The sequence below is a fragment of the Sorghum bicolor genome, chromosome 10 (assembly GCF_000003195.3).
Source record: "Sorghum bicolor cultivar BTx623 chromosome 10, Sorghum_bicolor_NCBIv3, whole genome shotgun sequence".
Lineage (NCBI taxonomy): Eukaryota > Viridiplantae > Streptophyta > Magnoliopsida > Poales > Poaceae > Sorghum > Sorghum bicolor.
In genome coordinates this window covers 51,885,801-51,910,397 of record NC_012879.2, presented here as the reverse complement: position 1 = coordinate 51,910,397, position 24,597 = coordinate 51,885,801, and the positions used below count along the sequence as shown (strand labels likewise).

Below are 24,597 nucleotides of genomic sequence, written 5' to 3'. Positions count from 1 at the left end.
TGCTTTGAGAAATCTCCAGACTTAACCACCACATCATCAATATAAATCTCTACGAGCTTGCCGATGAACTCATGAAATATAAAATTCATAGCCCTTTGATAAGTAGCACCAGCATTCTTCAACCCAAAAGTCATGACTATCCATTCAAATAGCCCAACATGACCAGGACACCTGAATGCGGTTTTCGGAATATCCTCCTCTGCCATGAATATTTGATTGTAACCTGCATTACCATCCATGAAGCTGATGACCCGATGGCCAGCCGCAGCATCAACCAGTAGATCGGCGACAGGCATTGGGTATCCATCCATCGGCGTAGCTTTATTGAGATTCCTGAAATCAATGCACACCCGAAGCTTCCCGTTCTTCTTGTAAACCGGAACAACATTGGAAATCCATTCGGCATACCGACACTGCCGAATAAACTTAGCTTCAATAAGTTTAGTGATTTCGGCCTTAATATCAGGTAGAATGTTAGGATTACATCGGCGGACTGGTTGCTGATGTGGCCGAAATCCAGACTTGATGGGTAACCGATGTTCAACAATTGATCGGTCTAAACCAGGCATCTCTGTATAATCCCAAGCAAAGCAATCTTTATATTCCTTTAACAAACTAGTCAATTGTCGCTTACACTCAGGATCTAATTTAGCACTAATAAAAGTAGGCCTGGGCTTATCACCACTACCTATATCTACTTCTACCAAATCGTCGGCCGATGTGAATCTCTGGCCTAATTTTCCATCATCGGCGAATCTATCCATTAAAAACCGTCGTCAGAACCGACTGCTTGGATCGGTGGAATCTCATAATCGGCAACTTTGAGAAAATCTTTCTCCCAAACTTCTCCTGAAATGCACCTGGTCCTTTCGTAAGTATCCGCTTCTGCCGATGCGATAACATAAGAAGAATCTCCTGGGACAATCTCAATCTTGTCACCTACCCACTGAACCAAGCACTGATGCATTGTAGATGGGACACAACAATTGGCATGAATCCAATCTCTTCCCAATAATAAGTTGTAGGCACCTTTTCCGCTGATCACGAAAAAAGTTGTCGGCAAGGTCTTGCTGCCGATGGTCAACTCTGCACATATCGCCCCCTTGACTGGAGACACGTTTCCTTCAAAGTCTTTGAGCATCATATCGGTCTTGGTCAAATCTTGATCCCCTTTCCCAAGCTTCCGATATACTGCATACGGCATAATATTAATAGCAGCTCCACCATCAACTAGGATCTTGGTCATTGGCTGCCCATCAACCCTTCCTTTGAGGAACAGAGCTTTAAGATGCTGCCTCTCGTCATCGGCAGGTTTCTCAAAGATAGCCGTCATCGGATCCAGAGCCAACTGAGCTATCTGATCAGAAAATTCCAACTCATCATCACTGGCTGGTGCAAGAAACTCCATCGGCAACATGAAGACCATGTTGACGCCTGCCGATGGACCTTCCCTCTTAGTGTCTGACGGCTGCCGACTTCCAGAGTTCTCTCCCTTGTTTAGTTCTTCTTGCCTTTCACGTTGCAATCTCCTTTTCTGTGTTTTGGTTAATCCTCCAGGGCACCATGGAGGAAGTGGCCTTTGCCTTGCCGTCGGGCGTCGGTTCTCCCTTGACTCCATACGATGCGTGTTAGCATCCCTGCAAAATATGAATTCATCGGGAACCCGCGCATCAGCCATTCCCTCGAGCTCCTCTTGGTTCCTGGGAAAATACTGGACACGGTCACTAAGTCTGTTGTGCCCACTAAATCTGCCCCCCAGCCGGTCATGAACTGACACCCTTCCTCTGATCGGCCCATTAAATCGCCGTTCATCATCATGATAATGCCGATCGATCCTATCGTACCGATCATAACCGTTGCACTCAGGGCAGTCTCTGACAGTAGGAAGCTTGATATTTTCCTCCCAACAATGCATGAAGAATGGACAATTCCAATGATCCCTGTGCCGATTCCACTCCTGTCGGCGTCTTTCTTCTTCCCGTCGATAATCTTCCTGCTGGCGCCGATACCGATCTTCCCGTTGTTGCCATTTTTCTCGAGGCCTTCTATGAGTTATGACGATACCAGATCGAGGAAGCCTTCCTGAGCTAGTTCCTTCCTGGACCAAGCCCTTACTTCTTGCATCGGCAGTAGTAACTTGATGCTGAGGATCTACCGATGCACTCTTCTCAGCTGTCTCCGATGTTAAGACCTTAGCCTTCCCCTTAGCATCCAACATGTTTGTCGGGAAAGGATGTTGGTCTATCTTCATCGGCTTCTGGGCTTTGGAATTGTCAAACTTGATTCTCCCTGACTCTATAGCCGATTGCAGCTGCTGTCTGAATACTTTGCACTCGTTGGTGTCATGGGACGTTGCATTATGCCACTTGCAATATCTCATCCTCTTCAACTCTTCTGCCGATGGAATCACATGGTTAGGTGACAGTTTGATCTGACCTTCCTGAAGTAGAAAGTCAAATATCCTATCAGCCTTAGCGGTGTCAAAAGCAAACTTCTCTGGTTCCTTCTGCCCAAAAGGACAAGACATCGGCTTCTTGTTTTTTACCCACTCTGCCAAACCGATTACTGGTTCTTCATCAGAATCTGAGCTTGTGGCTTCATCAACAAACGACACTTTCTTATTCCATGCTCTCTTAGGCTCGAAAGGCTTGATGTCTTGATCAGAAATCCTCTGCACCAAATGACTTAAACTTTCGAACTCCTGAGAGGCATACTTATCCCTGATATGTGGCAACAAACCCTGGAAAGCCAAATCGGCTAGCTGCTGATCATCCAGAACCAGGCTATAGCATTTATTCTTGACCTCTCGTATCCTCTGCACAAATCCTTCAACCGACTCATCATTACGTTGCCTCAACTTGACCAAGTCGGTGATCTTCTTCTCATGAACCCCCGAGAAGAAGTATTTGTGGAATTGCTTCTCCAGATCGGCCCAAGTAAGTACTGAGTTGGGAGGTAATGATATGAACCAAGTAAAGGCCGATCCAGACAATGATGACGAAAATAGACGAACCCTCAACTTGTCCCTGTTACCAGCCTCTCCACATTGAATAATGAACCTGTTGACATGCTCCATAGTTGACGTGTCGTCCTGTCCGGAAAACTTTGTAAAATCCGGTACCTTGTACCGATGTGGAAGCGGGATCAAATCATACGCGGGAGGATACGGTGTCCGATAAGAATAAGTGTTGACTTTGGGTTTTATCCCAAATTGTTCCCTCATTACTTCAGCAATCTTATCGGCCCAATACGCATCGGCATCTTGCCGATGAGGCGGCTGCGGATCTGGCACTTGGTGGCGAACCTCCACGTGTCTGTTCGGGACGTGATCTGCATGGAACATTGTATTGATCACCTGTCCTCCAATCTGCGGACCACCAAACTGCTGTCCACCGATTGGCTGTCCTCCAAGTTGCTGTCCAAAATTCATTGGCTGGTTGGGAATCCCCTGACCTTGGAACCCGGGATAGACCTGCCCTTGCTGGAACCCTGTAGTCTGATAACCCTGCTGGGGCGATTGTGGAAAGGCTTGCTGCCCAAGCCATCCATTATTAGCGTTCATCGACATAGGTGCTACCGATGATTGGTAATTGGGTACCGTCGTTGAATTGACATACCCCGACTGGGCCATAGGCCTCTGTTGCATCAGCATTGACTCTGCTGATGCGTTGGGCATCTGGAACATTGAATCTTGAGGATTCCTAGTGTGAGGCCTTGCAGTAGTAGTTGTGGTATACCGAGGACTCTGGTTTACCGGCGCATTGGGAGGTGCCGATGTCATAGGAGTTTTGCCCCTCATGTCGGTTATTTGTGATGTCCCCGGCGTCAACTCTGGAGGCATACCATAACCCCACCAGTTGGGAGGAAGAGTCAACCCTGACATTGCCGATGCCAACATATCTGTTGTCAGTTTATGCTGCCCAACTGAAATTTGTGGGTTGGTTGCCATCGGCATAGATAGTGCACCAGTAGTCCCCGATGTACTTGGAGGGACGGCAGGTTGTGCACTTGCATTCGTCAAGGCAGCCGATGGAGCCGTGACCTCTGGTGCCGTTGGCTGATGATGGGAGGGCCCCACATAATCTGGCGGGATTTGTCCTTCCTTGAAAGTTCTTGCCACGGCATTGAAAACCGTATTAGACAGTACACCAGCTTGGTTAATCAACGCTCGATTGATGGCATTGTCAACCATATCTTGAAGCTTGCCAGGATTGGCGTCAAAGGTGACCTGCCATGGTGCCGGCAGTGCATCTTTCTGGACCACTTCGCCGCTCCTGTTTATGCTGAAAGACCTCAGGCATTGCTGCTTGAACTCTTCCATGGCTTGGGCAATAGCTTGCTTCTGCTCATCCTTGAGGTTGGCCTCCGTCACAGGGATGACGTTCTCTTGATCGAGGTCAGAGATCGACATGTTGATCTTGATCTTGAATCTGTCCCACTGGGCGTGCCAAAAGATGTGTTGATGCAAAACTGATCTGCAAACACAAAGGGCTAATACCCGATTCAAACGTTAAGGCGTGCCAGCCGATTTGACCTTACTATCGGCAAAGGTGATAACTCGAATACTTTAGTCCTGACAACAGCGATGCGCCCGGATGTCACGGCTAAGAGGTACTTACGCGGAACTCGAGAGCACGCCGAGCTTAAGTCGACGAATTCCTAAGAACTCGTAATAAAAAAAAAGTATGACGAAGTCGTCGAAAAGTAGATGCTGGAATATGAGTAAAAACGCGTGTTTGATTGATTTCTTGATTGATCATTACAAGGCCCTAGGGTTTATATTTATACCCTGCTCAAAGAGCTACAACCAGACACGATTAGAATTCGAATTCCAAATTACACGGAATCCATATACAAAACGATGCAAATAATTAAGGAAATAACAAAACTATCCTTCGTGACAAACCGAAACTCCTCCACATGACAACTGGCAGCTTCCGGACTCCTCCTTTGCATCATCGGCAATCCCTTTGCCATAGTCATCGGCAGACCTTTTTATCCAGCCATCGGCACCATATTACTGCCTGTGGACTTAGTCACATTCAACCTCTCCCTCATCGGCAACCATCCTCATCGGCAACCCGCATCGTACTGCCACCCTATCCTGCCATCCTAGACACGTGCCCAAAAACGGTGTCAACAGTAAGCAACTAAACTAAATACACTACTTTGCGGTAAGTAAAGAATAGGATGAGATATTTATACCGCCGTATAGGGGATGAACCAATTACCAATATACTCCCGAGGTTCACGTGCTTGCCGGCACGCTACGTCCCCGTTGTGTCGACCAACACTTGGTGGTTCGGCGGCTAAGAGGTGTAGCACGAACCTCGTCCTCACTAGGACACCGCAAGAACCGACTCACAAGTGAGGTAACTCAATGACGCGAGCAATCCACTAGAGTTACCTTTTGGCTCTTCACCGGGGAAGGTACAAGACCCCTCACAATCACCGGGAGATGGCCATGAATAATCACCAACTCGTGCCAATGCTCCTCCGCTGCTCCAAGCCATCTAGGTGGCAGTAACCACCAAGAGTAACAAGAAAACCGTAGCCAAATCGATCCCCAAGTGTCACTAGATGCAATCACTCAAGCAAATGCACTTGGAATCACTACCAATATCACAAAGATGGATAATCTATGAAGGAGATGAGTGGGAGGTGTTTGCTTAGGCTCACAAGGATGTCAAGTATGCTAGAATACCAAGAGAGTAAGCCCTAAGCCGACCAACACATATTTATAAGCCCCTCAAACAAATAGAGTCATTGGCTCTTTCACTGGGCAAAACTTGGGGTCACCAGACACACCACAGGGGGCACCGGACGCTAAACCCCGGCGTCCGGTGCTCTAGAAATAGCCACGTGTCTCCCTTTTCACTTTCGCGCGTCGATCTGTAACGGTCACCTGCAGAGCACCGGAAGCGGTTAAGTTGCCACCGGACGCGTTGGGTACTCACCGGACCCATGCGCAGAGAGGTCTGCAGAGAAGCTCGATCACCGGACGCTGAGTACCGGACCATCCGATGCTCACCGGTCTTAAACGTAGGGAGGTTCGCAAAACACGTAGGGCACCAGACTCTCTTCACCAAACGCACACTGAGCGTCCGGTGCTGTCAGTCAAACACACCAGCTTTAGTCAAGTCACACCGGACGCGCCAACAGGGTCTATCCTGCGTCCGGTGTCTGGCGTCCGGTGCCTAACCTTAACAGGGCCAGGCACTGACACTACACCGGACGCGCAGGCTCAGCGTCCGGTGCCTCGAGGGCCAGCGTTCGGTGAGTGCCCGCGACTTCTCCAAAATTTCCACTAGCGTAATAGAAAATGCACTTCATTTTCCCTCTCTACCCTTCAACCTCCACCTCCTTCTCAAAGCGTGCTAACACCACCAAATGTGTACCAACAAGTGCACGTGTGTTAGCATTTTCACAATCATTTTCTTTGAAGGAGTTAAGTTAGCTCACTAGGTTCTAAATGCATGCACATGAACAATGACACCTAGTGGCACTTGATAACCGTTTAGCCAAAGAATTCCCCTCTTTATAGTACGGCTATCTATCCTAAATGTGATCACACCCTCTATGGTGTCTTGATCACCAAAACCAAAACCCTAAGCAATACCTTTGCCTTGATCTCCATAGAGTTTTGTTTTTCTCTTTCTTCTTTTCCAAGTTGAGCACTTGATCATCTTGTGGTCATCACCATCATCACCATGATCATCTCTTGCTCTATCACTTGGTATGTACCAACCTTATTAAGTCTACACACACTTAGTATGGAGGTTAGTACTAGGGTTTCATCAATTATCCAAAACCAAACTAGGGTTTTCAGCCCCTCTTGGTGTAGTGATGGAGCAGAACCTCCTTGAACACGACCCTTCCCAATGCAACCTGTCATAGTGGAGCCCTCCCGACCATGCACCCTCCCCAATGCCTCCTCGAACTCATTCCTGGTTAGCCCACAATGAGCTCTTCCTCAGCAAGCTTGCTTCACCCTGACGAGCGAGCCACGATAAACCTTTCTAGAGCGGACATGAGATCTGGATGAGATTGACGATGGGAAACAATGAATGACGAACAGGGTTAATCTCTATCAAAAAGGATTTGAGCCCTCTACTTTAAAGGTTGTTGTTAGAGGAGACAAAAAAATCAAGGCCTCACAGATAAGAGGGAGTCCTCAAATCAAAAGTAGATGCCCTAATGTAATAGCTCCTGGTAGAGTTGCTCTTAGTTAGGATTTTGAGAAAGAGAAAGTCCACCTAACCTGCCTCAATTGTTGTCTACGATAAGTCCGATATTCCTCTCAATTTTTAGGCTGCTCTAACTCTTAAAGCCACAACTCACCTTCCTAAGTGGTTTTTAAAAGCGACTTTAGCTGACAAAACGTCACATCAGCTCTCCTACATGATGCCAAGAGGGAGGTCAATTAGACTTTTAAAAAATATTCAGAAATGAGTTTTCAAAAAATTATTCAAATATTTTTCTAGAATAAATATGCATTAAAAATACTAAAAACATGATTCAGTATTACAAAATGAATTTAGAAATGATTATTGTTCTAATATTAAATCTGATTTAGTATTTTAAAATGCATATTTATTCTAGAAAAAAATTAATATTTTTAAAAAATATTTTTTACATTTTTTTATAAAGTCTATATTCCTGAAAAAACATGAAATTCTCGTTACAGTCAGATGCACCATTTTTCAACCGAACCACTGGGCAGGCTTTGTAGCTCGTCCCTTAGTGTTCTTCTTGGGCCGAGACGAGGAGTGACTAGGGCCGGAGCCCGGGCTTAATTTTGCTCTTGGGCGGAGACGCGGAGTTAGTGCCCCAGAGCCCCGGACTGGTTGGTTCTTGTTATCGTGTGACTTCATCGGATCAGGCCGGGTTGCACTCGACACCAGGGCGGTTTGGTTTTCCAAGAAACCGCACGGAATGGCCTCGGTGCTAGCCTAGGCTGAATGAAGCCCACACACACACAGCCTTTCAGCGGACACAGCCTTTCGATCCCCCGAAGTTGACCTAAAAAAAAATGAGGAAAGTGAATCTCCAACGAACGGATGCTCATTTGCAGACTCGACTCGAGCGTGGTGTTGTGATCAGCAGACATTTGCTTCGCGTAGACGCGTGGTAGTATGGTATCTGCTTAACTTGCATTTGTGGTTCCTGAAGTACTGTTTCTTTGTTCATTCACTACAGGAATTCCCGGGTTTGCCGACAGCTGAAAGCTGTCGGCGAAGCCCCTTTTACAGTCGGCAAAGAGTTTGCCGACAGGATTTCCCTATTCCTGTCGGCAAACCCCTGTCGGAAAAAATCCTGTCGGCAAACAGGACTTTGCCGACAGCAATTAGGGCGCTGTCGGCGTCCTTTCGCCAACAGCCACGTGGTCTGTCGGCGAAGTGAACGGCATCGCCGACAGCCAGGGCTGTTGGCAAAGCCAGGTTTGCCGACAGCCAGGGCTGTTGGCAAAGTCAGGGTTTGCCGACAATCAGGCCAAGATAGCTGTCGGCAAAGTCCAATTTTTTGCCGACAACCAGGTAAACAGGGCTGTTGGCAAAGTCCCTACCAAGGCTGTCGGCAAACATCTGCTGTCGGCAAAAAATACACAGCTTTGCCGACAGCTATGGTCAAAGCTGTCGGCAAAGCTGGGATTTTTTTTTTGCTGTTTCATTGCATTCGAATCACATTTATAGCATATATATATACCACAGATCACGTTTATAATAACAATATAGCATATAAACCGCATTTCATCATCGGATTCGATCTCAACATGAATCCACACATGAACATCATCAAATCCATCGATACATGTCCGAAATACACATAACGTCGCGTAACAAGTGCACACATGTCCAACATACATGTCCAAAAAGTCCTACAAGTCCAACATGAGGGCAAAAGGGTCTAACATGCGTCCTAGTCGAGAAGATGGAGGCAAAGGTACTTTGCTCGTCACCGAGTACCCCCCACAGGTCCTCCTACAAAAGGAGAGAAAAAGATTAGTATCCACTCAAAAATTCGGCAGCACCTCCCCTGCACGGGGAGGTTCCAAGACCTGCAAAAAACATGGCACGAAGGCCAACAACGACCATGGCACGAAGGCCGATAACCACAGCGGCACGAAGGCCGACAACCATCACGGCACGAAGGCCAACAAGTAGTTAAGGGAGGCAAACGTACCTAGCTCGTGGCGCCGTCCCCAGGGGTCCCATCGCCCCACGAACCCCACCCTGCCTGTGGTGGTGCCTGAGTCCACCCTGACGGCGCGGCGTCGTAGCGCCATAGTCCTGCGCTAGGCCCCTGCTGCGTCTGCGCCCCCGGCCACGAGGAGTAGCCCTGCGACTGTGGAGGAGGAGGCCCCCACGTGAACGGCTGCGTGGGGTAGGTCGGGTAGGTCGGGTACCCTGGCCAGCCTTGCTGTGTAGGGCTGGCACCCAGTGGAGGGCTGGGAGTCGGGTTCGAACCCGCCGACGGAGCCTGCACAAAGGACAAGTGAGGTAATTAGTAATGTACCTGCAGGATGGCCGCACAAGCTAAAGCAAGTGAGGCAATTAGTATTATACTCACCGGACGCTGAACAGGAGCAGGCACTGGGACTGGTGGTGGAGCAAAGAGCGAGGGAGGAAGATCCTGCTGGTGCTGGGTCCGGAGGAAGCTCGCCAGGTCCGCCATCTGACGCTGGTGGTGCTCCGTCAGTGCCGCCAGGTGCGCCTGGTGGGCCGCCTCCACCGCCGCCAGCTGCGCCTTGTGGGCCAAGTCCTGGGCCGCCTGGTTGGCCTCCAGCTCCTCCATCCTAGCCTGCAATATTACACCCGCACATGGTTGATGGTATGTGAAGCAGTGTGGTGTCAGTTTCTCGGTACTTTTGCACAGATAGGACAGTAATTTGTATGAGCTTCAAATTCCTTCCAAGTTCAGCGGATGCGGTTGAAAACAAAACAAAACAAATTCCTACCTGCTACAATAATGCAAATCCACGGAAAGTTCGTTATCGTGCTATCCTACATCGGGCAGCAAGGACCACAGCCCATGCTGTGGTTTATACGGAGACCTCTTCAGAACAGAGCACTACCATTAGTTCTATATGAACACATCAGCCCAACTACAAATATCTCACAAAAAAAATATCTAATAGGGACAACCAAACGCAAAACGCACTGCAGGTGGATCTGGATCTGGGGTTCTGGATCCAGTAGGCAGCAGAACGCTACCAGCACCACCCTCCCGGCCAGCAGAGCGTGCGCATGGGCGTACCTTCGCGAGATGCGGATGGGGGAGACGCGGCCGGAGGCGTCGTGCGCCGCGAGCGCCAGCGCCGTTGTCCGCGGGTGCTGCTACGCCTCCACCGTCGTCCACGGGTGCGGGCGCAGCGTGCAGGGTGCAGGGGAGGCGGCGGCGCAGGGCGCAGGGTGTAGGGGAGGCGGGGGCGCAGGGCGCAGGGGGCAGGTCGGCGGCGGGAGTGTGGCGGCGGCGGCGCTCGCTGCAGGGGACGCGCGAGTGCGGACAGGGGGAGGAGGCGCGGGTGCTGGCTGCCTTGCTCGTTCGTTTTTTTTTACAAGTCACGGTCGATGGGGCTTCTAGGTGACAACATGACACCTCAAAAAGTTTAGTGATTTTTTGACTTTTTTTGCTATATTTCATTAATTAATTTCTTTAAATTGATTTTTCCACTCAATAATCTATTTTTTTCTGGGCCCTAGGTAACACAATTAAATCTCAAATTCAAAATTTGGGGCTGTTTTGAGTTATTTAGCTATATTTTCTTAATTCTTTTCGCTCACTACAATTTTCCCGCATTTTTTAAGTTTGAACTGCAGGTGCATGAAATAGTGAAACTTTGGCCTTGAAAAAATGATATTCATGATGGGGAGTGTGTTTTAAGGTCGTGTCCCAGAGCTCACCCAAAAGTTTGAAGTCCGTGTCCACGTAACACGACCATCCAGGATTGGTAAAAGTGTTTTTTAATTATATAAAATTCAATCGGAGTTGAAAAATCACGAAAATTGACGGGGTGTCGTGTTATAGCATGTGGAGGCTATGGAAAAAATTTAAAAAAAATTGGAGGAAGTTGCGACGTCAAATGCTCAAAAGACACACAACTCCACATGTGATCACAAGTGAGATGTGTGGAGATGTCTGGGTTTTGAGCATGTTACGCCGCAACTTGCTCCAAACTTTTTCAATTTTTTTTCATAGCCTTCACATGCGATAACACAACACCCCGTCAAGTTTCGTGATTTTTCAACTTCGTTTGGATTTTATATAATTAAAAAACACATTTGCCACTCTTCGATGGTCGTGTTACGTGTACAAGGACTTGAAACTTTTGGTGAGCTTTGGTACACGGCCTTAAAACACATTCCCCACCATGAATATCATATTTCAAAGGCCAAAGTTTCATTATTTCATGTACCTGCAATTCAAATTTGAAAAATACGGGAAAATTCAAGTGAAGGAAAAAAATTAACGAAATATAGGTAAATATTTCCAAAAAGGCCCAAATTCAAACATGTGATTGTAAACAATGTATCTAGGCAACAAAAAAATTTTGAAGTCACAATTAAAAAAAAAAAAAAAAGTTTGCCGACAGCATCGAGTGGCTGTCGGCAAAGAGCTTAGTTTGCCGACAGCCAACAGTGGCTGTCGGCAAACCGTGGACTTTGCCGACAGTCAACAATGGCTGTCGGCAAACCGTGGACTTTGCCGACAGCCAACAGTGGCTGTCGGCAAACCGTAGACTTTGCCGACAGTGGTCTTCGGCTGTCGGCAAACAGATGGTTCGCCGACAGCCCATATCCTGGCTGTCGGCAAACGCCTGGGCTGTCGGCGAACATCCAGATTCCTGTAGTGATTGCTACCGTTTCATCTGCACGTACGATCTCTTCACCACACAACTGGAAGTTAACATGGGGTTTTTCTTTTAACAAAGCAACCGGCAAAAAATTGATATAGTATTGATAAAGAAGAAGTAAGGCATTGTTTACTTCTAAAATTTTTTGTAAAATAGGAATAGTAGCACTTTCGTTTGTATTTGACAAATATTGTCCAATCATAGACTAACTAGGTTCAAAAGATTCGTCTCACAAATTACAGATAAACTGTGTAATTAGTTATTTCTTTTATCTATATTCAGTGCTCCATGCATGTGCCTCAAGATTCGATGTGATGGAGAATGTGAAAAATTTTGCAAAATATTTTGAGAACTAAACAAGGCCTTGTTTAGATGTCTGAAGTTTTTAAAGTTTGATACTGTAGCACTTTTGTTTGTATTTGACAATTATTGTTTAATCATGGACTAACTAGACTTAAAACATTCGTCTTGCAAATTACAGATAAATTGTGCAATTGATTATTTTTTATCTATATTTAATACTTTATGGCATGTCTCCAAAAATTCGATGTGATGTGGAAATTTGTAAACTTTTGGAATTTTGAAGTCAGCCTTACTAAGCATTCATACACCGGAAGCGATGACAAAAGAAGCACTAGGCGACAAACGTCACCCTATACACTACAGCCCCACGGTTTTCCATTACAAAATTTGGTTCAGGCAACAGAACACATTCAGTTGGTTGAAGACCAAGATATCTGGCAATATGTCTCGCAAAAAAAAAGATATCTGGCAATATCCATGGGGCAATAATTTTTCATCATCAAGAGCTTACTAGATATGAATTGGTCATTCCCAGCATCACCTTTCGATGGATTTGGATTCTGCAAATGTTTCGGTCAACCAAAACACAAGGTTTTCTTTTGATTACTACTAAGAGACAGGTTAAGTACAAAGAATATCTTAAGAAGGAAAAATATACTGCTGCAATCATATAGCTGTGTCCTCGGTGCTCTAGTCATTGAATAAACAGTGCACCATCTTTACTTGCAATGTGAGTTTACAAAGCAGTGTTAGGAAATTAATAGGGGTTGACATTCCTTCAGATACAGAATTCCCCATGATTATCATGACATTCCTCAGAGATGCAATCCATTATTCACAGTTCTTTATGGAAACTTCAATCTTACTTTGCTGGGCAATTTGGGCCACATGGAATGCCTTCATCTTCAATGATATTAAGCCAGAAGTAGCATAGCAGTCTTTGTCAAGGAACTGAAGCTACTGACACACAGAGTCAAGTCAAGATACAATCAACCTTTTGATCAATGGCTACAACAAATCACTTAATCCCCACTTTAAAGTTGATCTTTTTTGTTTCTTTCTCTGTTCCTTGATTCCCCTTCCTATGTTGTTTCTTTAACTCTCAGTAAACTCATTAATGTATTTTGTTTAATAAAACTTTTATAGGGGCGCAAGCCCCTCCAGTTTCCCAAAAAACACATGGTTTTCCAAAAAAAAAACCCAAACTTTTTTTTGCTTCTGCCAATGAAATGAAGGCATCACCCCTTCCGAATGCTTTCTCTGATCCTAGATGCGAAGAGAATAAGATGTAGCTGCCCCTCCATTTGCCTTTTCTGTTTTGATAATCTTCCCCTGCTAAGTGGGCCGAGCTTAGGTGGGTGCGGGAGGAAGAAAGAAAGTCAAAGAGTGTCTTGTCTTTTATCCTTTTTTTATGGTGCATAAGATGAACCTCATGGCAATGCTTCCAATAGAGATGTTGTAACATCTTGGTTTTTTAATACAAAAATAGCAGGTCTTAATTTTTTTCTTGAATGTGCTTGCATGGAGATTATAACCAACACTATATCGTCTCTTATCTTATCTCAAGATCCCAATCCAAGTTTTTCATTATAAAAGTTTTTTAAAGACAAGTGGAAAAACCAAAATCCTATAAAAGGTTTTTGTTCTGAACCAACACTTATTTTAAGCTAATAATATTTCCAAAATATTCACGAACCAACTTGCTTTGGTTCCTACCGAAGGAACATGAAAACTAACCATTTCGAAAGCTTGCAAAGAGACTATCTTTTGTTTTTTTTGAAAATGTTTTAACCATAAATTGGAAATGTGTTCAACCTAAGTTTAAACCTATTTTTCACACAAAATAAAAAATTACAAATATTTAACGGTTGAATTTGTGCTTGCACTCAAATTCAAACTTTTTGTGAAAACATTGTATAAACTTTCCTTTTTTGTGAAGGAAAGGCCATAAACTTTTCTTTACAAAATGTTTTAAAAAGCTTTTGTGAGACCAAACCATTTTTGGAAGAATTGGTTGCAAAACCTAGAGCAACTTGTGCTCAAGATTATTTGAAAATGTCTTGGTTTAAATGTGCAACCTCTTTCTTCTCAAAACTCAAATCTACAAAATATATTTTTCCTATTTTTGTCTTAAATAAATTAAGAACTCATTTAGTAAGATATTGGATTCTAAACCTCAAGTGATTTTTTAAAAATAACCTTGTTATACCTTGACATAGGTCAAGCCATGGAACATTTTTTGGTTTTAATTTTTTTTTCCAAAAATAAAACTAGGTTGAATTCAAGTTATCACTAGAATTCAAAGTGTATATGTATATTTTTATTAAATAATAATGTGATGCATTTTCATGTAAAGTAATATGCATGATGAAGTGATAGGGGTGATTTGGGTCTTTTCTCGTTTTATAAATGATTGAGTGAATAAATGAATTTGTGTATTTGAAATCCGATAGAGGTATTTATCCAATTAATTTACAAAATATGTTTATAGGCCACGTTTTCATCTTGGGCCAGGTTGAAGCCTCTAGCGGGCCTGCCCATCATTACCCCTTCCCTCACGTGAAGCCCACTCCGCCATCTACCATGGGCCTTGGCCGCCGTGGAATGGACAGCAGGTGGTACAAGTACAACCCGAGAATAATTTTAGCGTCGAGCTTATAGGGGGAAAAAAAATGAGTGGGGACGGTCACATGAAGCAACTACGGGAGTGATGCAATTTTCCTTTCTAATTATTCCTCCTAAATTTAAGCAACAATTTCGTGCATTGGATACACGCAATGACACGTATCGCGAATACACGTTCGGTGCCTATAGTCGCTTCATGGAGACCGTCCTTCTTATTTTTTCCCAAGCTTAATCATACCACTTTATATGGCCCAATATTACATGGTCAAAGGAATCACCTCCAACGATTACATAGGTTATCTTATGCCACAATTTATTAGTGACAACCGACAATGGAAGCAATGAATCGTAGTAAAATATGAAAATTGTCCCATCTCAAGTTCTCTCAACCAATTCATGATGAAAGCATATGAAATTATGAATCACGCATATATAGAAATATATAGGCATCAACAACACATCTACTAATACACTAGGTTTTTATCAGAAAATATCTCAAATCACAATATAAACCACTGGACAATTGAAACAAAATTGCTTCCACTATGAGGCTCTTGGATTACATCACATTAAAGAGCATTGTAGGCATACATACACCAAAATCAATCTTGGACAACAACTAATTTTGGGCTGCTAGCTTAGGCCATAGAAGGATATCACCAGTGATAGTGGAGCAACAAATTTGAGGCATCAAGGTTGCCCATCTAGAGCTTCACAACCATAAGAACGGATTCCTCTTTCTATTCAAGATCTTCTCTACAATCTTTTTCTCATTTCTTCTCTTTTGGAGGCTTGTATTCTCCTGGTCTAGCTTTAGAAGGCATTTTCTTATTGTTTGTAAAGACTGATTACAAAAGTTCAAGACGCCCTCAAAGTAGACCCACACCATAAGGCACATCTTTTATATGTAGCGCTGCTCATTAAAACAGAATACTATACACACACAATGTGTATAGAATACTATATAGTAATGATATGTATATAGCAAATTTATTTTTAATAAAATCTCGCGACAACGCAAGGGGTATACTCCTAGTTTTAAAGTAATGACAGAATCTGTCGGTGTTGGATTCAGCTAACACTAGTCCAAAAAATCTTTTGCGAGGCGTTTTAGAATGGGCCTCAGAGGCGGGCAAGGTTTCCAACTGCCTTGGTTAATACCTCAGATTAACCGAGATGATCATTTTTTATTAACCGAGGCCCTAAAATCTATTTACCGAGGTGGGCAGTGTAATATAACTGCCTTGATTAATGCATATTTATCGAGGTGGATATTATAATGCAACCGCCTTGGTAAATCATTAACCGAGGTAATTTTTATAAGGCCCACCTCGGTTAATATTGGCCCATCTTGGAGCCCAAATAGCCCATCTTGACCTGTCCTGACTTGATATATCGCATAGAGTATATATACACGACTTTGGGTTTCACTTCACATCCTCTACTCACCCACTTAGCTGCACATCCCGCCGCTCCTCTCACATAAGAGCACGGCGCTCCTGTTCACATCCTCTCTCCCTCAACACTCCTCTCACACAGGAGCATGGCGCCCCTCTCCTCTTGACGTCCCCCCTTCCCTTCCCTCTCATCACGACCGCCCCTCCCCTTCCCTCCCATCATGGTGGCCCCCTCCCCTTCCCTCGCATCCCAGCGGCCCCCTCCCCTCCCTTTGTCAGCCGTGTGCGGTGGGGCACGACAGGGCGACACGTGGAGCAGCATTCTAGGAGGCCATATAGAGCACGGTGCTTCGGGGCACTGCCGGTCGGCTGGGAGGAGCTGCATGCGATGGGGCGTGCCAGCTGGCCACACGAAGCAGCACTATGGGTAGCGGTGCGGCGACGATCCTCCTCACGTGGATCCCGTGGTGGCGGCCTATTCCTCACATGGATCCGACGACAACGACCCTCCCCACATGGATTCGACGGCAGTGTTGGCCCTCCTCCACGACGTAGACAACAGGTGGATCCACCAGGGTTTTCCTTTTTAATTTTTTATTTGATTAAGTGAGGTGGGCATGAAACCTCCTCAGATAATGGTTGATTTATCACGACCTTTTCATCGTAGTGTTTCTTTTGCCCGCCTCCTAAAATCCAGAACGACTGCCTCTATTATGATTATTGTAGTAGTGTAATCATGGCTCAATTTATGCCTTTTGGTGGAGATGTTGGCGTAAATTTGATATAAATTAGAGAATAGAGGTAGATGACATTCTAATTTTTTTTCTGGTGGAATGTTTCAAAAGAGAGAAATAGAAGGATACCTAAATCTGACTCAAGTGGCTTCACTATGCAAAGAAGACACCATGCAATATAGAATTGCATTGGTGCCCAGGCAACAATTTTCTCAAGTCGAATAAGGACCTAGTTGCTCTCAATAGTTTTCTTCAGTTGTGTTTGCTATCTAGTTTTATGCCTCACCCCTATAGTTGTGCGTCTTATTGCTTCTCTCTTGTTTTTTTGACAGAAAATAGGAGAGGGTTGCCCCTATTGCAATTAAGTAGTAAAAGAGAGTTTACAACAAAGATATAGAGAAAAACAAAACAAAGCAAAGCAAAGAGGTGAGGGCTCAAGAGACAAAAAAGGAAAGAAAAAGTGAGCAATACTAAGAAGATTAAACAAGGTTGTTTAACCATAGACTAATTCTTGGGAAATAGCTCCTTTTTGCACGATGCAGAAGCAGTGCAAATTCTAACTTGAAAACTCTTGATGCCTCCTGGAGAGAACAAGGCTTGTTGTTAAAAATAAGGTTGTTCCTCATTTGCCAAATAGTCCAACTCATTATGATGATGACCTCCATGTAGAAAGGAACCTGAAGTTGTCTTCTAAATTTTCTGAAGCAATGAAACAAATCATCTTGAGGATTGACATGGATGCCAATTTGATTCCAACATGCTTGAACAAAAGGGCAGCTTATAAGAAGGTGAAACAGAGATTCTTGAATCCTGTTATTGTAAAGGAGACAGTTGTAGTCTTGAAGATTCATATTCTTTCTCCTCAGTAATTCCCTGGTGCTAAGTCGATCCTTTAGAATTAACTAGGCAAAGACTTTGTGCTTGTTTTGACAAGAGCATTTCCAAATCCATTTGAAGCTTGAGTGAATTGATCTATGACCTTTTAGATGTTTATAGGCTCTAGCAACTATGAATTTTCCTGAATTCCAAATGTAGGTCCAGTGATCATTATTGTCATTCACTTGTAAGGCATTAATATCTAGCTGAAGTTGTCCCAATTGACTGAAAGCTTGCTGAGAGAGTGGTAGTTGAAAAGTTCTAGAATATTATTTGTTTTTTTTGCTTCAGCTAGGATTGTAGCATCAGACTTAGCATAAGAGTGAAGCTCTGGATATGAAATTGATGGCACTTTTCCATTCCATAAGTCTAACCATAAGTAACAGGTTTTGAATTGTTGATGTTTACCATTGCCATTCCTTTGAATTTGTCTAAAAGCTTTAAGATGTCCCTCCACCAAAATGATCCTTTATTAGACCTTAGTGGATAATTACCAAATTCATAGTAGCTTTCCCTTATGAGGGCAACCCATGGGATATCTTCTCTATTAACAAAATTGATCAGATGCTTCAGTAGCAGTGCCTCATTTTGTGTTTGAAGATCAATAACTCCCAAACCTCCTTCATCTTTTGATTTACAAACATCAACCCAAGCAGCTTTAGGCCATTGCTTTGCATTTATGTCAGCTCCTCTCTAGAGGCAAATTTTCTTGTATTTATCAATCTGTGCCTATTACTGTTTTGTGAACTACAAATGTGCTCATGCAGAAAGTGGGGAAGGCAGAAAACACTGAGTTGGTTAATTCTAGTCTGCCAGCTTGGTTTAAGAAAGTTGAGGTTGCAACTAACCTCCTTTCACACCTGCTTACTAGTGGAGAAAAATCAATGATTCTTGGCTTTGTTAAGCCTAGAGGTAAATCTAGGTAAGTGAAGGGCCGTGACCCCTTTTCATAGTTGAACATTCTTGCCAGTTGATCCAGTCTTTGTTCTTGGAGGGAACCATTACTGATTTGTTGTAGTTAACCTTTAGCCCTATTCATTCACTAAAAGGATGAAGGAGAGCCTTTAGGGTTAGTAATTGTCTACTGTAAGCTTCCATGATTATGAGGGTGTCATTAGCATATTGGACTATTAGGAAATCATTTGTGCATCTGATTGGTAAGGGCAACTTTAATAAGTTCAAATCCTTGGTCTTATTTAGAATTGATTGTAAGAGATCTGCTACCAGCATAAAGAGAAGAGGTGAAATTGGGTCACCCTATCTAACCTCCCTTCTGCAATGGACCTTCCTAGGCTTTCCATTTAGTATTACAGAAGAAGTCCTAGAGTCTAGAATTTGCTTGATCATCTGTTCCATTTGTCTCCAAAACCCTTTGCCTTTAGAACTTGGAGAATAGCCTCATGTTCAACTTTCTCAAACGCTTTTTCAAAGTCAAGCTTTAGGATGACTAGTTGCTTTTTTGATTTGTGACAATGATGAAGGTATTCCATTGCCCATGCTAGACAATCTTGTATTGTTCTAGTTTCAATAAAACCATATTGATTCTGATAAAAGATTTTCTTGATTAATTTTTGCAGTTTGTTTGTCAGCACCGTAGTTATGAGCTTCAAAGATTTGTTGAGTAAAGATATTGGCATGTAGTCTGAAGCTGTAGTTGGACCCTCTTGAAAGGTCCTAATATGGCTAGAGGGGGGGTGAATAGCCTATTTAAAAATTCTACAAACTCACTAGAGCAAGAGGTTAGTAAATAACAAAGCGAAGCTTTTTGCTCTAGCTCTAATGGGGTGTTTGCAAGCCACCTATCCAACAATTCTAGTTGATATAATCACTAGGCACACAAGAGCTATGTCACTACTTACACTAGAAAGCTACCTAAAGTTTCTATACAAGTAAGTAAGCTACTCTAGTTTACGGGAATGTAAGGAGATGGTTTGAACTTTATACCGCCGCGTAGAGGGGATGAACCAATCAATAATATGAAGTCCAATCACCGGGAGAAATCCAATGAACAATCACAATGGAGACACACAATTTTTCTCCCGAGGTTCACATGCTTGCCGGCACGCTACGTCCCCATTGTGTCGACCAACACTTGGTGGTTCGGTGGCTAAGAGGTGTAGCACGAACCTCGTCCTCACTAGGACACCACAAGAACCTACCCACAAGTGAGGTAGCTCAATGACACGAGCAATCCACTAATGTTGCCTTTGGCTCTCCGCCGAGGTAGGCACAAACCTCTCACAATCACCGGGAGATGGCCACGAACAATCACCAACTCGTGCCAATCCTCCTCCGCTGCTCCAAGCCGTCTAGGTGGCGGCAACCACCAAGAGTAACAAGAAAACCGCAGCTAGAACGATCCCCATGTGCCACTAGATGCAATCACTCAAACAAATGCACTTGGAATCACTCCCAATCTCACAAAGATGTATAATCTATGAAGGAGATGAGTGGGAGGTGTTTCCTTAGGCTCACAAGGATGTCTAGTAAGTTAGAATGCCAAGAGGGTGAGCCCTAAGCCAGCCAACAACTATTTATAGACCCCTCAAACAAATAGAGCCGTTGGCTCTCTCACTGGGTCTAACTCGGGGTCACCGGACGCTCTTAAAGGGGCACCGGACGCTCAACACCAACGTCCGGTGCTCCAACGTCAGCCGCGTGTCAGAGTCTAACGGTAACCTGCAGAGCACCGGACTCTGAGCAAGTTGCCACCAGACGCGACCGGTGCACACCGGACCCATGCGCAGAGAGCTCCGCAAACTTGCAGGGTCACCGGACACAAGCCACCGGACGCGTCCGGTGCACACCGAACTCATACGCAGAGAGGGTCGCCAAACCGCCTGCACACCGGATGCTGAGCACCGGACTCTCTCCGGTGTGTCCAGTGCACTCTGCTGCACCCGACACCACACCGGACGCTAACAGCCAGCGTCCGGTGCCTCCGCGCAGAGCGTCCGGTGAGTGTTTCCTACTGAGAAACACTCCCGCGATTTCTCCAAAACTCCCACCGGCGCAATAGAAAATATGCACTTCATTTTCTCGAAAAGCGCCGACACCACAACGTGTGTACCAACAAGTGTGCATGTGTTAGCATTTTCACAATCATTTTCTTCGAAGGAGTTAAGTTAGCTCACTAGGTCCTAAATGCATGCACATGAACAATGACACCTAGTGGCACTTGATAACCGCTTAGCCAAAGAATTCCCCTCTTTATAGTACGACTATCTATCCTAAATGTGATCACACCCTCTATGGTGTCTTGATCACCAAAATCAAAACCGTAAGCAATACCTTTGCCTTGATCTCCATAGGGTTTTGTTTTTCTCTTTCTTCTTTTCCAAGTTGAGCACTTGATCATCTTGTGGTCATCACCATCATCACCATGATCATCACTTGCTCCATCACTTGGCATGTACCAACCTTGTTAAGTCTACACACACTTAGTATAGAGGTTAGTACTTAGGGTTTCATCAATTATCCAAAACCAAACTAGGGCTTTCAATCTCCCCCTTTGGAATGAGAGCTATCTATGAAGTGTTGATACTTCTTAGGCAGATTTGCTCATCATATAGAGTCTGAAATAGCTTGTAATAAAGGCCAACATCCCTTGAGGAACTCATTTTTAAATCCATTTGGTCCAAAGGATTTAATGTGGGGGAGTTCATTGACAATGTTGTCAATTTCTTGTTTACTAAATGGGGCTTCTAGTTAATTGAGGGGGACATTATTGATCAAGAGATGATCTAGATTAAAAAGCATTTCTTTGAATTCAGTTCTGCCTAGCCTGTCCTTGAAAGTTTCCCAAAGAATCAAATCGTTTTCCTCATGATCTGTGATAGCATTTCCTGAACAATCTAGCAAACATGCTATGTTGTTTTTCCTATGCTTGATGGTAGCATGGGCATGAAAGTGTTTGGTGCTAGCATCTCCTTCTTTTACCCAATTTATTTCCCCCCTTTGTTTCCAGTAGCTTCTTTGCTATTTTAAAAGTGAAACCAGTTTAGAGCTCAAAATTTCTCTAAAATTCTATTCACTAACTGTGAGGTCTCTGAAACATTCAATGGAGTCCATTAGTTGTAGAACCATTTTGGCATTTTCAATGAGTCTGACCAGGGGTGGTGACCTTGCCTTCCAAACCTTTATGTGTTTTTTGAGGTTTTTGCATCTAACAAAAATTGCTTTTGCTAGGTCTTGTGGTAAGAAAGGTGTAGACCATCCCTGAACAAGCACAATAATGAAGTCTTCTCTTTCAAGCCAATAATTTTCAAATCTAAAGATGTTACTTCTTGGGACTTTTGTATTTATCTCAATGATACATGGCCAATGATCAGAGGTTTCCATGACCATAGCCTTGATAATGATGTTAGGGTAACTTTCTGTCCAAGCATTTGATGTAAAAAACCAGTCTAGTCTCTCTTGAAGAGGATAGAGCTGCTTATTTGTCCAAGTGAAGTGTCTGCCATGTGCAGTAGTTCAATAAGACTCAGATTGTTTATAGCCTCATTGAATAGGAACTTTTCATTGACATCTCCTCCTTCCTTGTTTCTTTCTTCAAGTTTTCTTATGAGATTGAAATCCCCCACTATGATCCATTCAGTTTGATCAGGCATCTGAATGTGCTTGAACCATTCCAAGAATCTTCTTTTGCCCATAGGTGTACAAGGAGCATAGGAGGTTGTTAAGATCCAGGAGTTGTTATTGAAGGTAGAGGTCATTTCAACCGAGACAACAAATTCATTCTAGAAAATTGGAATTCTAGTGAACATGGTACCTTTCTATGCTACAAGAATCCTTCCTGAGGCACCCACAGAAGGCTTGAAAGTGAAAGAGTCGAATCCCTGAGGACAGATTTTCCTAAGGAAAGCCTAATCAATCATCTCCCTTTTGGTTTCCTGTAGGCAGACTATCTCACTTTTACTTTCCATGATCTTATCTCTGATTGAGTTCCATTTTTTGTGTGAATTAACTCCCTCATATTCCAACAAAGAATTTTCCAAAGTCTATTTGACATTCTTGATACGGGAATTGAGCTCACACTTGATGCCAGAGGGAAGGAATCCCTTCAGGCTTTTACTATGAACATGCCAAAAGAAGCAACAAGAAACCAAATAAAGAAAGAAAGAGCCATGAAGGCAACAACAAGAAGCTGAAGAAACAACGTGAAAGAAACCAGGTAGCACCAACAAATACATAGTACCAAAATACAGGCTTATGAAGCCTACACCACAGAGTCATAGAAATAACTAACATTAAGAAAATAGAATGATAACTAGGAAATAAAGATGGCTGAAGAATCAATCAATCTTCTTCTCCTTGCTAGGCTCTTCCTCAACCTCAGCTTCGTCTTCAGCATCTGCTTTCTTCCCTTTCTTCTTTGCAATGGGCTTGGGTTTCTTTTTCTTGTTCAAGCAGCCTTGGTCGACCTCTTCAGGGCTTAGTTGACACATGTTGATACCAATGGCTTATAGGGTGTCAATAGAGCGGGTTGGGGGATCCACCTTACATCCTAGATAGTTAACCACTTTGCATCCACTTAGTTTAAAGCCATTTGATCTTTCCCTACCTCAACCTCCTCCATAAAGGGTTGTTACAAAATGGGCTGAGGCAGATGGATTTCTTTGCACTATATGCTGCACATTGTTCTGAGCTGTTCTGTATTTTTATTTCTCTATACAAGTTGAGTTGGGGGGTGGTGTGGCTTTCGGTACTCCTTTTTGGACTGCTTTATCTGTAAATCTTTTTGTACATCTTTTCTTTTCATCGTCTAATACAAAATATGACAAAGCTTTTGCCATCCTTTCAAAATAAATGGTTTGCACTTCCTCAAAAGCAACTTGGTCTTTTTCATGCATTAGTTTACGATGTTAGCTAATTGAAGTGATGGGAGTGTTAGACACGACCTAAAATCAAATCTAGTGTCTAAAGGGAATTCTAAACTTTTAAGAATAATACAGGAATAAGTGAGCTTGATAATATGTAATACCCGATTTTAAGGACAAAATCAGATATGCACCTTATGTGAGTTTTAGAGGCCAAATCTCACATATAGCTACAAATAAGGGGTAATATCAAAAGACAATGCATAAATAGATAACATACTTAGTATAAAAGATATAACCTTTGAAAGAAAACATCGGATAGACAACTCCAAACTTTGGGTATTAACTTCTCTCTACAGGATCCAACTGACTGGTTGATCACAAGGCTAAACTCCTCCTGAGGTTTGGGGAAAATAGAAAGAGTGAGTCCATGTCGAACTCCACAAGTATAGCAACTAGACTGTATAAATCCCACAATCTCATGATCAATGTGACATAAATAATGTAGAGTATTAGACAATAAACAATGAGCATATTTAACACACAAGATTCATCACCCTTAATGTAGATGTCCCCAAGGCCGCTCCTGACCGTGAGCTCGGCTAGTATACTAGTTTTACACTCTGCAGAGGTTGTACATCTTTACCCATGAGTCATGATTTACCCTTTCGCCCGAGGTGATCAGCCTCTTAACCCACTTCCAAGGAAGGTCGGCAGGGATCAGTATGAAGCCTTTCAAAGGTTTCGTCTAACAAGTTAGGGCCATTAGATTCACTCGCCAGGCAGATATAGAGCCCCCCTTCCATGGCACATAACCCACAGCCTATACACACGGACAGAGGCCACACTATACCCAACATGTCTAGCCATTCTTACGCCATTTAAGGTAACCGCTAACAAGCTAGAAAAAGGGTCCTCATACTGAGCTAAAGCCAGAGCCATTATAGCCCTCATGGTTGCACTGTTATCCCGGGTGATCACGTACAGAT

The 24,597-nt window shown here is 43.8% G+C and overlaps 1 protein-coding gene across 1 annotated transcript; it reads right to left on the bottom strand.

Moving 5' to 3' along the window:
- LOC110431269 (extensin-like) lies at positions 8,682-9,835 on the bottom strand. The gene is made up of 3 exons (XM_021450188.1): positions 9,571-9,835; positions 9,184-9,480; positions 8,682-8,981 (listed from the first exon to the last, which is right to left on the bottom strand). Exons 1-2 carry the CDS (start codon positions 9,793-9,795, stop codon positions 9,184-9,186), a joined length of 522 nt encoding a protein of 173 aa, XP_021305863.1. The 5' UTR covers positions 9,796-9,835; the 3' UTR covers positions 8,682-8,981.